The following is a 12,503-nucleotide window of genomic DNA, read 5'->3' as shown; positions in this document are numbered from 1 at the left end:
CTAGACTTTTTCGCCATAAAGCGCCATCTGCGAGGGTCCTATTATGGTATTCAAAATTGCATAAGATTTTTTTACATAAAATCATAAACTGCAATTTTGGCTGGGAGATGTCACTTTAAGTTTTATGCACGCTGACATCTCCCAGCCAAAATGGGCTTTATGATTTTATGTAAACAGTGGCATATGCAATTTTGAATACCATATATGTATGTATGTATACGATTGCACGGGAAGAATGGTGGCCACTTGATCTGCATCGTTTAAGGTTCGGGGAATGTACATATCTCCCGGGGGCTGGGGCGCGGCCGTGATGGCAGCTGATGTCAGCCTTCCCACGCCACACCCCTCAGAGTCCAGACTGGCGGTCAGCAAGAACAGCTACATAGCACAATGGAAAATACTGTGAATCCTCACAATCCTAGGGAGAGCCGTCAACGATATCAAAGGACACATGAGATTGGTGAGTCGAGATACAGCTTCGATCCGATCCATCAAACGAGCAGTATGTATCGCTCATCAGCGATTCTTCACTTCTATACAGAGGCCCTCGCCACTCTGATAGACGGGTGGCTTGAGAAATACAGCCTCGAACCCGAGCACGTTTTGCCAGCCAACAATGATCGAAGTCTGAAGATCGAGGATATGGCCGGGAAAGCGGAAATCTTGGAGAAATTGGAATCGGACCTTCTGCCTTCGATCAAAAACCACCTCACCTCCCTCTTGACCTCACTCGAGCTAATCATCCCCAGGGGGATGACAGAACCGAACGTCGGGCCAACCCAATTAATCTTAACAGATCTTGATAGAGTCATAGAGAGCACTTTATCTTGCACCGCCGCCCTCACTCTCCAATCACCCCTACCGGACGAGGAGCACGATTATGGCTTACAGAACTTAAAAATCTTTCGATCCTCTCATCTTCAGAAGCAAATCAAAATTCTGGTCGGGAGCGTTATCGCTAGGGGGCTATTCATACATCTTCTCCTCTTTCTCCAATTCTGTGCTGTTGCAACGATTATTTGGGAAGATGCTCCGATTTGGAGGAAAGGAATGTTCGTGAGGGACAAGGTTCATTCGGTCATAGCTGATGCCCTAAAGACAATCGACATAACGATCGATTGGTACCGACAATCCGACTGGGATATGGTCCAAGGAGCTTGGAACCTCGCATCAGGCTCATCCGATACCGTCCTACAAGAGTTGGCTGGCCTAACCACCCCCGCGATTCAATCGGCACCGGAGGCCGATCCGAACGATAACACGAATATCAACGCGAGAAATGACGTTTCAAGAGACTCACTAGTTCAACTTCAAGCGGCCAACGCAGCCATGCCACTCGTCAAACTAGCAAGAATCTTGGCCAAGAAAACCTCCAAATCAATCGCGAAAAAACGACGAGCAGGCGCACTGGATGTCGAGCTCAACTCGGTGACGATGAAGGAGCTGAACGAGGCCACGGAATTGATCTATATGTCTCTAGAGGACCTATCCAGCCTCTTGCCCCTCCTTACTCGGACAGCTGAAGCAATGCGCATCCATCGTCAAAATGAGATTCGGAGTTTAATCGCCGACCTCCGAGAGGCCATGGGCACCACTCTGACCATTCTGGAATCTCGTCTCGTCCCCTTCATGGCCAAAATCCTCGGCGATTCGAACGAATTACGCTTGGAGACCTCGTTTCCGATCTTGAAACAATCCTGGGAGAAGGCTAGCGATCGTTTGATGGAAATTAGCTTGTCCTTTGAAGTCGACCAAGCCGCCATTTAAGTTAGAGAGTTTTTCCTCTTCTTTTCAAAAAACACAAAAACAGTGTAGTTTGGGTTTATCATTCTACACTACGAATATTTATATGGACAACCATTTCACTAGATTATTTATACCTTCAAAGATGAAATCCCGGAATTCCGCTCTGCTTGCTTCTTTCACTTATACCCCACTTCACTTCTCTTCTCAGGATCTTGGACATTAGATTGCTCTGATTAGCTAGATAAAATTACCCGAGTCATCTCTTTCCAGTGTCATCGACCCTTGAATAGTAGTTTTGACGCCATTTTTTTCACTCTTATATACCAGCGCCCGTCTTCTCAACTGAATTCCCCAAAGAACATTATTCAATATATCTTAGCCAGAACTTGAAACTGTTGTACCTAGTCTATTCAAACATAGCCTAGTTCAGGAAATGTACTAAACAATTGGTACTTCTACTTTCATTTGCGTTGCTGTTTGGCGAGCCAATCCAATAAGAGCCCTTGTATCTTTCTCTACTTGAGGGTTTGACTGAGTCCGAAGTCGTCATTTTAACATGCGAGTTTCCAGGAGGGGAGTGATTAATTACAGGAATTATAGAGCATCCGTTGGGCACCAATTGATATCTACACAATAGTTGACCATGAGCATAATTAAGTCACTCATGGCGAGCGGGTCTGGGCGGCAGCCCAGTCTCCGCTTCACAACCCTGTAAGGTTTAAAGGAAACCTTCACTGAACATTGTCCAATGGGGTAAAAGGAGGGGAAATTTGGGGCCAAACTCCCCAGGGAGTGCCACAGCTGAGTTGGCTTGAGTTTTTATCTCAGTCATTGCCATGTGTTTGTTGAACTATTCCATTACCTGAAAACAACTATATTCCAATCTAATCATGAAATGATATGTAATTATTTAATTTGAACTATCCTTGAAGTATATTAGTAATAGGGGGGTTCACAATTGAATTTTACAAACTTTTGGAGTTCAATTTAAGGCCTTTATGAACAAATGTTTTCAAAAAAAAGTCATAAACAGTTTAAAATGTGTCCTGAAATTTTGCAAATTTGAGTTGTGAACACCCATATTGAATTGATGCTGAATCTTAGTTGGAACCAAGCATGACTCCATTTCTGCATTGCGGTTTGAAATAGATTTCTCACACATCCCACACATGTTTTTACTTTGAGCAAAATTCCTTTGTAAAATAAATATACATCTGCAGAGGAACTGTTCATATTTTTTTCTAAAAAAGAACCCGGTATCAGCTACAAGCCATGCTGGGCTAGCTATGCCCACTTTAGTTTAGTAAAATTCACCTAAAAATTGGTGTAACATGCCAGAATTGCACCATTGCTGTTGAAGCTACGCACACAGGGCACAAAAACATTCTCCACCATGCTTAGCTACAGCACTGCTTTAGCAGACTTATAGCCTTTTTTTGCCATTGCAAGCACTTTTGAAGAGCATCCCATAGAGTAGACTAGCAGGGGTAGCAGTGCACTAACCCTACAGAAAGAAGGGGCATGGTTAGTGCTGCTACACTAAATCTAAGTGACCCTGTAGGGGCTCACCATCACTAATTGATAGTCAAAGAGTGGTACAGTAACTGCTAGCTTCATTCATGTGAAATTTCAGTTTATTTGGCCCATTTTTATATTTTTCCTTTTGGGATGTGTCAGCAATCAATCCAAGACAGGTGTGTTATAAAACACTGGTCAAGAGTACAGATGTGAGTGAGTTGGCTTGAAGATGTGCAATATATGTAGTGAAAAGGTTCTGTGTTTACAGTTTCACAAGTTTTTAAATTGAATCACATCCTTCTTGGATCCATCCATTCTATCTAGCAGCATATACTGTATCCTGGAAAAATCAATTGTCACCAGACATCAGGTGACATCAACTTATCAAGCAACAATGACTGTCATTTTTTTCCAGCTCTGGCACTACCACAACTAGGCTACAATGGCCCCTTTGTTTCCTACAGGGGGCTGTACATGTGGCCAGCTGTGCAACTGGTGGGTAGCTCAGAGTCAGTGGACTTAGGCTGACGTCACCTGTAGTCCAGTGACGATTTATTTTTCCTGGTGTATATACCTCTATTGGGTAGACCTTGCCCAACATCCAAGCCTGGCAAATCCTTTCCTGGCACCAGTGTGGTGGCGTAATCTGGCACATGTGTCAAAGGTGATTGTTCAATTCACAGGTGATCTGAGAGATGAATATGCTTCCATGGTCAGAGACAATAGTTTTTGGGGTGCCATGTAGCTCCCAGACAGTTGCCACCATCAGGTACACCAATTGCTCTGTGTTCATGGATTTTCTGCACAGGATAAAGTGGGGCATTCTTTTCAGGCAGTCAACAACTTTCAGTATACTGTCACAGGAGCAGGACTCAGCCTCAGGAAGGTCAGTGATCAAATCATAGCTAATGTCTGTCCACAGCCCCGCCGGTGTGGTTAGAGATGGCCTCTTGCACCCAGGTACCCACCGCGGGTGCGGGTACCACCCTGAAAAAACAAAGTGGTGATTTTTTGGCTTTTTATTTTAGAAAAAAGCAAGTTTTTCTTGCTAGCTTAGGCCCCGTTTGGAGCCAATATAATTGCGCGATATAATCTGGAAACTTGTGACATCTGATCAAGTTTTGGTGGACCTGATCAGATGTCACATAGGATGTCATGCAAAAAAACTCATATATTGCCTGGATTATATCAGCTCCAAACGGGCCCTTAATTCTTTTTTTCAGAGAAAGGTGAATAGACAGAAAGCAAGAATGGAACATGAAAAGAATGATAATAAATGAAAAAAGTGTGTCCCCTGATGAATGACTCACTCCACACATCTTTTAAACTACATAGAATCAACTTTTTTTAAATTTTTTACTTATCATCATTCATTTCAGATCTAGTCATACTATCATTCCTCAACCTTCATTCTTTGTTTGAGAAAAACATTGCAGTTTTTGTTTTTCTTGTTTAATTTTTAAAAATGACATATTTTTTAGTTTTATTTTTATTTTTCATATTTGTGCTTTCAAGTCTATTTTTAACCATTACCCATGACTTCAAGTTGGTGGGTTGAGCTTCTATGGTCCGAAAATGGGTTGGTGTATACAATTGTCGACCCACTGTACATGTATTGATCGCACACTCCACACATCCACAGGATGGATTTGTTCAACCGCCACTCTGACCAGGCCCGGTCTCTGCCTTCCCATTTGCAACCATTATTTGTGGGAATGTAGATGCCATTTGCTGAAGAGAGGAAGTAACAACAACAACAACAACGTATAAGAGAAACAGTAATTGAGGATGTCTTTGAGGCACGCCTCGACAGTTTGAATGAGGGGATGAAGAGGGGGGGGGGGAAGGAAAGTTGGTGCGGTTTGGGGGATGAACGGGAAAAAACAACAGGACCAAAAGACGGAGAAAAAAAAACAAGAGGGGAAAAAGGGGGTGGATTAAGTGGTGGATGGGGGGAAAGAGAACGACAAAGGAAGGCAGAGAAAGGACGAGAAACGAGGAAACGAAAACATGTTAGGGAGAGGCAACGAAAGGCGTATGATGGGAAAGATGATTAAGGAACGCGAGAGTAAGGGGCGGACGGCGAGATGCAAAGATGGCGGGGGGGTAGACGAAAGCGAAGTGTGTGTGGGGTAGGCGACAGTTTTGAGCCAGAAGCGTGCAGGGTAAAAGCAGAACGGAGGCGAGGGGGGATAGATTACATATACATTATGAGAGAGATGCATACAACCGTCAATGAGTCTCGGACGAGGTGCTGAATGAAGGTGGAAAAGGGGCGTGTGTGCTGGTGCTGGTGCGGCTGGGTGTCGGAGGTGGTACATGGGGGGGCGAGAATACATGGAAGGAGTGGAGAGAAAGACGCGGAGGAAGGAGAGTCAGAGCGGGGGCGGAGGCAGCTTGTGTGAGTCGGGATGGGCGCCGGGGGAGTGGGAGTCGGAGGACGGGGAGGATGAGGAGGAGGCGTCGGAGGAGGCGGATGATGAGGCGTCGGAGGAGGAGGAGGAGGATGAGGAGTCGGAGTCGGAGGCGGAGGAGGGGTCGGGCGAGGGCTCGATGGGCACAGAGACGGGGACGGGGGAGATGCCGAGCTCTTCCTTGATGAGCTTGAGCTCGATGAGCTCGCGCAGGTTGAGCTTGGTGATCGGCAGGGGCCCTTTGCGGTCGTACGATTCCCTGGACCTGGTGTGGAGTTGTTGGGCTCAGTTTCTGAGGGAAGAAGGGGAGGGAGAGAGGAGCGTACCAGGTGAGGAGCTGCTCGACGGTGGCGTCGTCGAAGCGGACCCTGGCGCTGCTCGGCCGGTCGTCCTGAGGGCGACGGGCGAGGTCGAGGAGGGCGGAGGGCTGGGCGGGGAGGGAGGCGGTGGTACGAGGGTGCTCTTCTTCTTCTTCTGGTTGCACGGCGAGGGGGAGTGAGCGGGTGTGGATCTTGAGGCAGGGGCGCAGCGGGCAGGCGTGGCGGGGCTGGAAGCGGGTCTCGAGGCTGAGGAGTTCCCAGCACTCGGCGGGCGGCGGGCTAGCGGGGCAGGGCGGCGGAGAGTCGGCGGGGCGGGCGGCGGCGTGGGCCTCCATGGCGACGAGCAGCCGGTCGAGCCGGTCTTCCTGGTGCGGCGGGTGGCGGCCGACGGGGGCGGCCCTGGTGCTCAGGGGGGTCCATTGAGCCTGCTGGGCGGCGGGGGTGGAGGGCGTGGAGGCCGGCCAGCGGGGGGCGTCGCCGAGCAGCGTGTCCAGCTGGTCCGCCCGCAGGGACGAGCGGCCGGCCGGCGCGGGAGGCTGGGGCGAGAAGGGCGACTCGAAGAAGGCCGAGGTGAGGGCGAAGACGGGCGGGGGCGGGCTGGGGGGGGCGCTGGGCTGTGGGTGGCGTGGGGCGGGGGTGGCGAGCGACATGCTGATTCGTTTTGGATTTGGTTTGTGGTTTGTGGTTTTTGGGGGATGTTGGGATTGAGAACCAGTCTTCGATGGTTTCTGGGGGGGCTGGGTGGGATATATAAGGTATTATTGTAGTGGTTGGCTTGCGAATGTTGGCTGGCTGGCTGGGCGGGGCTGCTCGCGGCTGGCGGATTCGCTGGGAAGAGCACAAGGGGGAGACCATGGGAGCAGCACAACCATCTTCACCACAACAAAAGCCTATGTAACTGAAACCCAGCCACGCCCTCAACTGACATCATCAGCAGACAAGCTCATCCACACACACAACTCAGCCAGCCAGCCCCGCCTTATTGCTGACTCCGGGCCACATGTCCCTTTGCACAACTGGCCAACTCGTTGGTTTGGCTCACTGATACTATTTTCACAGGGGAACAGAAGCAGTTTCTGTAATAGCCTGCTTTCTGAATTGGTTCCTCCATTTCGTCGAAGACACCACATCTTGCATTTGAAAATGGCAGTCGTCCAAACTCACATTGGACTGCAGTGGGAGCACATAGCCCCCATACAAGGGGTGTAAAAGCTAGCCATGTTTCCAACATGCTCTGGTAGTCTGCGGGAAAGAGTACAAAGAGTGTTTTATATATACCTTTAGTACATGAAAAACTCTAGAAACTGCCAGCAGTTAACCTGTGACATACTCCAGGCTAACTGCCACTTTAAATCCACATGATCACATCCTAACCTTTCATGCACAGTCACTCTATACATTGAAGCTTGGTTTGAATAAAATTTGAGAACTGCTGGCAGTCTCTAGAGCTTTTCCTGTAGTGCTTGTCCCGCAGATAGGGCACCCCTGCAAGCCTCCAAATAGGAGGGGATGTCAAATAAGGTATGTATGCCAAACATCTCAGCTTCCCTGAAACATGCACATCAGAACAGCTCCAAAATGTATGGGTTGCTGACGTGAAACCAAGGATGTCATCTGGACCCTGACAATTGTCAGAATGCACACCTAGGTGAACAGAACTGAGGAGGATGTCAAGATCTGACCCAGCTGCAGACAAGGTAAGCAAATTGTTAGGGAACCCTGCACAAGCAGAGTTGATGAGCCTTGGGTGCATGCAGGTACAAATCACATGAACAGGAAGATTATGTAGGCTCAAGGAGAATCCCAGCCAACAGTCACAGCCAGCACCAAAGGTAAGCAGGTGTTTTCTTGGCTGGGGAGTTGATTAGATGAGAGCTCAGAGCTAACACCTCATCCCATTCCAATATTGGACAAAGTCAAACAGGAGCAGACAGATTGAACTGATTCCACCCAAAGAGTAGGAGAGCCAATGGGGAAGTGATCTTGTCCCAAGATTTGTTGTAACCCTAACCAAAATCACATACTCAGAATTATCCTCAACATCTTCTTCCCTTATCAATCCAAGCTGAACACAACTGACAACTCCTTTCAGACTAAGTATCAATCTGAGCGCTCATTGTTTTCCACTACATACTTGGTATTCCTTATTCTCTCTGACCCCTTTGTATCCTGAATACTCCCTGATCATGTTTCCCGTATCCAATCCTCATGTATATATATGTATCCCGTGCCAAAGAAAGACTGGTTATTTGGTTTGAACTCCTGGGACAACATATAACCCTGATGCAATCCCAGTACTTCAGCAAAACTTCCAGAAGAAACACATCAGTTAAGGAGTTTGTGAGAAAATTTATCAACCTGAATATACATTGCACCCCTTTCAAATTAATACCTTCATATAAATACTGGGAAATTTTAGAACTCTGTATCTTAAATTGTTCAGGTTGTAACGATTAGAACTTGAGGCCTAATTCTTGATCAGGCTCTCTCCTGAGCTCCTCTCACTGTCAGTCATGCATCATCCACAGGTGTGAATTTTTTGTTTATTCTTATTTTAAATCACTGGAATGGAAATTTAATCCAACGCTTGAGTTGCCACTTTCCCTATTCTGCTAATTGCAATCTCTTTCCAATCACTTTCTAATCATCAACAAGAAACTAATACAGGTTGACCTTGCTGAACTGGTTTTACACAATTGAACTCAAGGATACTCCAATGATGCCTAGATGATACATAAGAGATTTGGAACTGTGTGTATCAATTGATTGGTTCAAATACATATTAGCACTGTTCACGTAAGAAATCTATGACCATGGTGAGAGATATACATCAGCATACTTTCCCAGCCAAATTGGCTGGCACAATGGGATAAACTTTATTTCAATCTTGCTGATGTTTAGCTTACGTGAACAGTGCTATTTACATGAAGTTTGCGTTGCAACCATTGAGGCGCCCGCAAGGCAGACGCTCGGGTCGCACCAGGCTGCATTTTGAATACGCGGGACGTTGCATAAAGACATATGCTGATGCGCGCCGGATTGCTGAGAGGTGGCGAAGCCGAAGAATGCAAAAAGATAACGACCAAACCGGTGAGTCACGGCCGATCGATGATAACAGGTATCATTGAGCATTTGACTCACAGAACATCAGACTCCGTTCCTACGCACTCCTCCCAGGCGGCTTTCAATATGTTGAGCAACGTTCAACCAAGAAAAACAGGAAGCGTCGCAACAATGGAAAATACAAAGCAACTCTCGATTTGGCCAATCGAGCACCCCCCGATTTAGGTCTGCATCTCGACAACAGGAGGTCTGTGATGGAAAAATCCCGGTGGCTCAGTTCATCCTCAAGTGAGTTCACCATACAAGTAGCCATTCGTGCCAAAAGGACAGAGTTCTGACTCTCACAGCAGCTTGGTTGACCCAGTGTTTGAACGATGAGGAAGCCCCGCCTCCGCCCCGAAGAATTTTGTGCTTGGCGTTAGGCTCATTCTCACCGGATACCGCCTCCCAGCACATGTTGAGCCCAGGAGTTGCATCTTGCACTGGGATTCACGGCCAGAAACAGAGTCAATACCAATTGGTTTTCCTGTTGGATGTGATCCTGCCTATCCTGTCAGTGGACGCTCCTCAACATATGCTCTTTCTTAGGCCTGACCTGCCATATACAACATCAAAAACTAGGTCTAAAGGGCGCCAATCTAATAATTCTGACCTTCAAGGTCAAGAATTTCAGAATGATTCCGCGATGGATTGGTCACACAAATCAAACTTGAAGGTTTGTTTTTACGACCCCGCATTTACCGAGAAAGATAAGGAAAACCTGCGCAAGTTCGGTCATGATGTGCTGGATGCCGTAAGTCAACTGTGTAAACCATAAGCTTCCAACGGCACTGATTGGACTCATTTCTTTACTGTCAAAGATTAGGAACCCAGCCTTTACTGTGAAGAACCTACCTTCTTCTACATGCCACACGCGCCCAAGACCCTATACGAACGTCTGGTTTGCGAAAATAGCACACCAAATCATGGAGATAACCTAAGCCGGATCATCCTGATGGGAAACGACATCAAAAGTTATCAAAAAATCATGGTTCAAGAGGAGAAAGACACCATCCCGGTCTTACTGGACCTTGGTATTAGATGTCCCCCTTCCGACAATGCGTATCGTTTCTAACTGTCGTTGGTTGCATTATAGATCCGCTAACGATTCACACGCGTTACCCACCTGATCTGACAAAATTGAACCAAGACACTGGAGTCCACTTCTTCAACGAGACGTGTTTTCAGTGGTTCACAAAACCTTAGAGCAAGCAGGCAGTCTTTACCCGTCGTATTTCCTTGCTAATTGTTTTAGAAAATTCAACACATACCTAGGTGGCAAAAGCATTTCCACCATGTGATGGATCAACTAGCTTAACACTGGGCCATCACACTGTTCTGTTCCTCCGAACTTATGATTTCAAAGTTAAGTTCACTAGCTCGTAAGAATGATATCAAAAGAAATTTGAAGAGTAATAATCTCTAACCAAGCGGAAAAAAAAAAAACGAAAAATACAATATGCGATTAAGAAAGAAGGGAAAAACCCGAAGGATTCCGTACTAATACCAAAGACTAGCCCGAAAAAAATGGCGCGTCCTGTACATTACTGTTATGCTCTTTGAGGTATGTTTGGGCGTGGAGCCATGTATGCCAGTCCTATAAAGCAATGCGAAGAGAGCAATTCGAACTGGATCTGGTTATAGTGACAAGATAAATTCACCAGAAGGAATGGAGCGATCGTAAAGACGTGGCCAGTTCGTGCGATGTCTTGTAGATCAGACGTTGTAAGAGTAGTGCTTTGATTCAAATTGTTTGAGGTAATTGATCATGGATGACCTAGTTTTAAAACTTTTGAATCTTCCAAGAGCTCGCCCTTCCCTCCTCGGATAAAACAAGGTCCATCATCCAAAGATTCTGTATGCCATTGGTCGCGTTCTTGGTTGGCAGTGTAGACGTGATTGCTGTCTTCTGTTGCTGCCGATGATGGTCCTTCATCTGAGGGGCTTGAGAGGGTTTTTTCGAGGTCCATTTCCGTCGCCGCCCACGCATAATTACTATACACGTCCGATCCGAGCTCGTTGAGTTGATATTCGGTCTGATTTGGGGTCATCTGGCCCTCTGGACCAAGCTGGCGCCCGCTGGAGAAGTGTAAGCTCGAGGTCATCGAATTTCGAGTTGACGTGTAGCTTTTGGTGTGAACCAGGCCTTGACGACTACTGGTTCTATTTGCCTCGCTTCCCCCCGGCTCCACCCATGGAAATCCAGTGGGATAATCTTTCTTGTTGGCGAACCTTTTCTTGTGAGCCACACATTTCAATATCGCCATGAGGCTCACCAAAAATCCTAGTACTAATATTGGGGGTATTCCGTCACTTCACGTCAGCGTGCTGCGTTTTTGGTAATTATCTTCCAAAACAACCAGGCAGGGGTAAGGAATCCACTCACTAAATACAACTGTAAGCAAAGCAGCAAGCGGCGCAAAGCGGTTGGAGGGCTTGTACAGCGATCCAAAGCGCTCAAACGCAGAGGGCGGAGTTGGTTCATCCGTGGGTGATGGCGCCGCGGAGGAAGCAGTCAAGGCCGGGGCGGAGGAAGTGGTGGCGTGGGAGTGACTGCTAGCGGATGTAGCTTGAGCTTTTAACGATGTAGAGGTAGTTGCAGGCAGTTGAGCTTTTGAGGAACCGGTGGATGAGCTGGGAAGTTGCGTGGGGTGAGGCAGAAGGGCATTGGGTTGGCCATTCATCAGAGCCCTCGAGTCCCCCGATGGGAAAGGTTGGGAGTCTTGTGGATATGTGACCTGGCGAGAGTTTCCGGCGGCGAAACCAGACTGTGCAGGCGGACCATTTGCCTGGCTGTTAGAGTTTCCAAAGAGTCCACCAAACGTATTAGAAGCAAAGTTTGAGATGTCGGGCAAAAGTCCTCGGCGAGCAATTCGTGCGTGGCGACTTGAGCGATGTCTTACTCCTAGACGCCTCGAGTTGAAGGTATTAGTCGCAAATTGGGTAGTTGATGATGCGAGAGTGTTGGGTACCTTGGGTGAGATGAGTTTTGGAACCGTGCCGTGTGAGCTGACTTCTAGTTGATTGAGAGAGCGGGTGGTGATGCCTTGATGATGACACAGGCACTGTGGCAGTAGAAGGAGGATATGGAGGATCCCAAGCAATAAAAGGAGTGGAAGTGTCATCTTACTAGGGAGGGGGTCACAATGCAGTTGGCTCAAGCGTGAACGAGAAGGTTGTATATGGTGGGGTCTCAAAGAACGATAAAGGAAAGTATGAAGTTATAAGGGCTTTAAGAAAATAGTCCAGTATAAGCAAGGAGGAGATTGGCTTGCCTACGTTGGAAGAAAAACGCAAAGATAATGTGCGAAGACCCAGCCAAGCTCCACAAACCTGTTGGATGGACATGCAGAGGTTGTTGAGAATAGATGGCTGGGAAAGAGAGAGAAGAGCCCTCTCTCAA

The 12,503-nt window shown here is 47.3% G+C and overlaps 4 protein-coding genes across 4 annotated transcripts; 2 read left to right on the top strand and 2 right to left on the bottom strand.

The window, feature by feature from the left end:
• Positions 1 to 390: 390 nt before the first annotated feature.
• On the top strand, positions 391 to 1,767 carry PtA15_9A216 (uncharacterized protein; the record flags this gene model as incomplete). Its single annotated transcript, XM_053172402.1, has 2 exons — positions 391 to 460; positions 542 to 1,767. The coding sequence occupies 2 exons, from the start codon at positions 391 to 393 to the stop codon at positions 1,765 to 1,767; spliced, it is 1,296 nt and encodes a 431-aa protein (XP_053023646.1).
• Positions 1,768 to 5,496: 3,729 nt separating this feature from the next.
• Positions 5,497 to 6,648, bottom strand: PtA15_9A215 (uncharacterized protein; the record flags this gene model as incomplete). Its single annotated transcript, XM_053172401.1, has 5 exons — positions 5,497 to 5,518; positions 5,854 to 5,943; positions 6,005 to 6,069; positions 6,163 to 6,261; positions 6,340 to 6,648. 5 exons carry the CDS (start codon positions 6,646 to 6,648, stop codon positions 5,497 to 5,499), a joined length of 585 nt encoding a protein of 194 aa, XP_053023645.1.
• Positions 6,649 to 9,063: 2,415 nt separating this feature from the next.
• On the top strand, positions 9,064 to 10,306 carry PtA15_9A214 (uncharacterized protein; the record flags this gene model as incomplete). Its single annotated transcript, XM_053172400.1, has 6 exons — positions 9,064 to 9,088; positions 9,176 to 9,349; positions 9,412 to 9,613; positions 9,683 to 9,854; positions 9,927 to 10,134; positions 10,197 to 10,306. The coding sequence occupies 6 exons, from the start codon at positions 9,064 to 9,066 to the stop codon at positions 10,304 to 10,306; spliced, it is 891 nt and encodes a 296-aa protein (XP_053023644.1).
• A 560-nt stretch (positions 10,307 to 10,866) lies between these two features.
• Positions 10,867 to 12,225, bottom strand: PtA15_9A213 (uncharacterized protein; the record flags this gene model as incomplete). Its single annotated transcript, XM_053172399.1, has 2 exons — positions 10,867 to 11,390; positions 11,487 to 12,225. The coding sequence occupies 2 exons, from the start codon at positions 12,223 to 12,225 to the stop codon at positions 10,867 to 10,869; spliced, it is 1,263 nt and encodes a 420-aa protein (XP_053023643.1).
• Positions 12,226 to 12,503: the final 278 nt, after the last annotated feature.

Source organism: Puccinia triticina, chromosome 9A (genome assembly GCF_026914185.1).
Source record: "Puccinia triticina chromosome 9A, complete sequence".
Taxonomy (NCBI): domain Eukaryota; kingdom Fungi; phylum Basidiomycota; class Pucciniomycetes; order Pucciniales; family Pucciniaceae; genus Puccinia; species Puccinia triticina.
The sequence above is the reverse complement of the archived record's forward strand: the minus strand, read 5'-3'. Positions and strand labels throughout refer to the sequence as shown.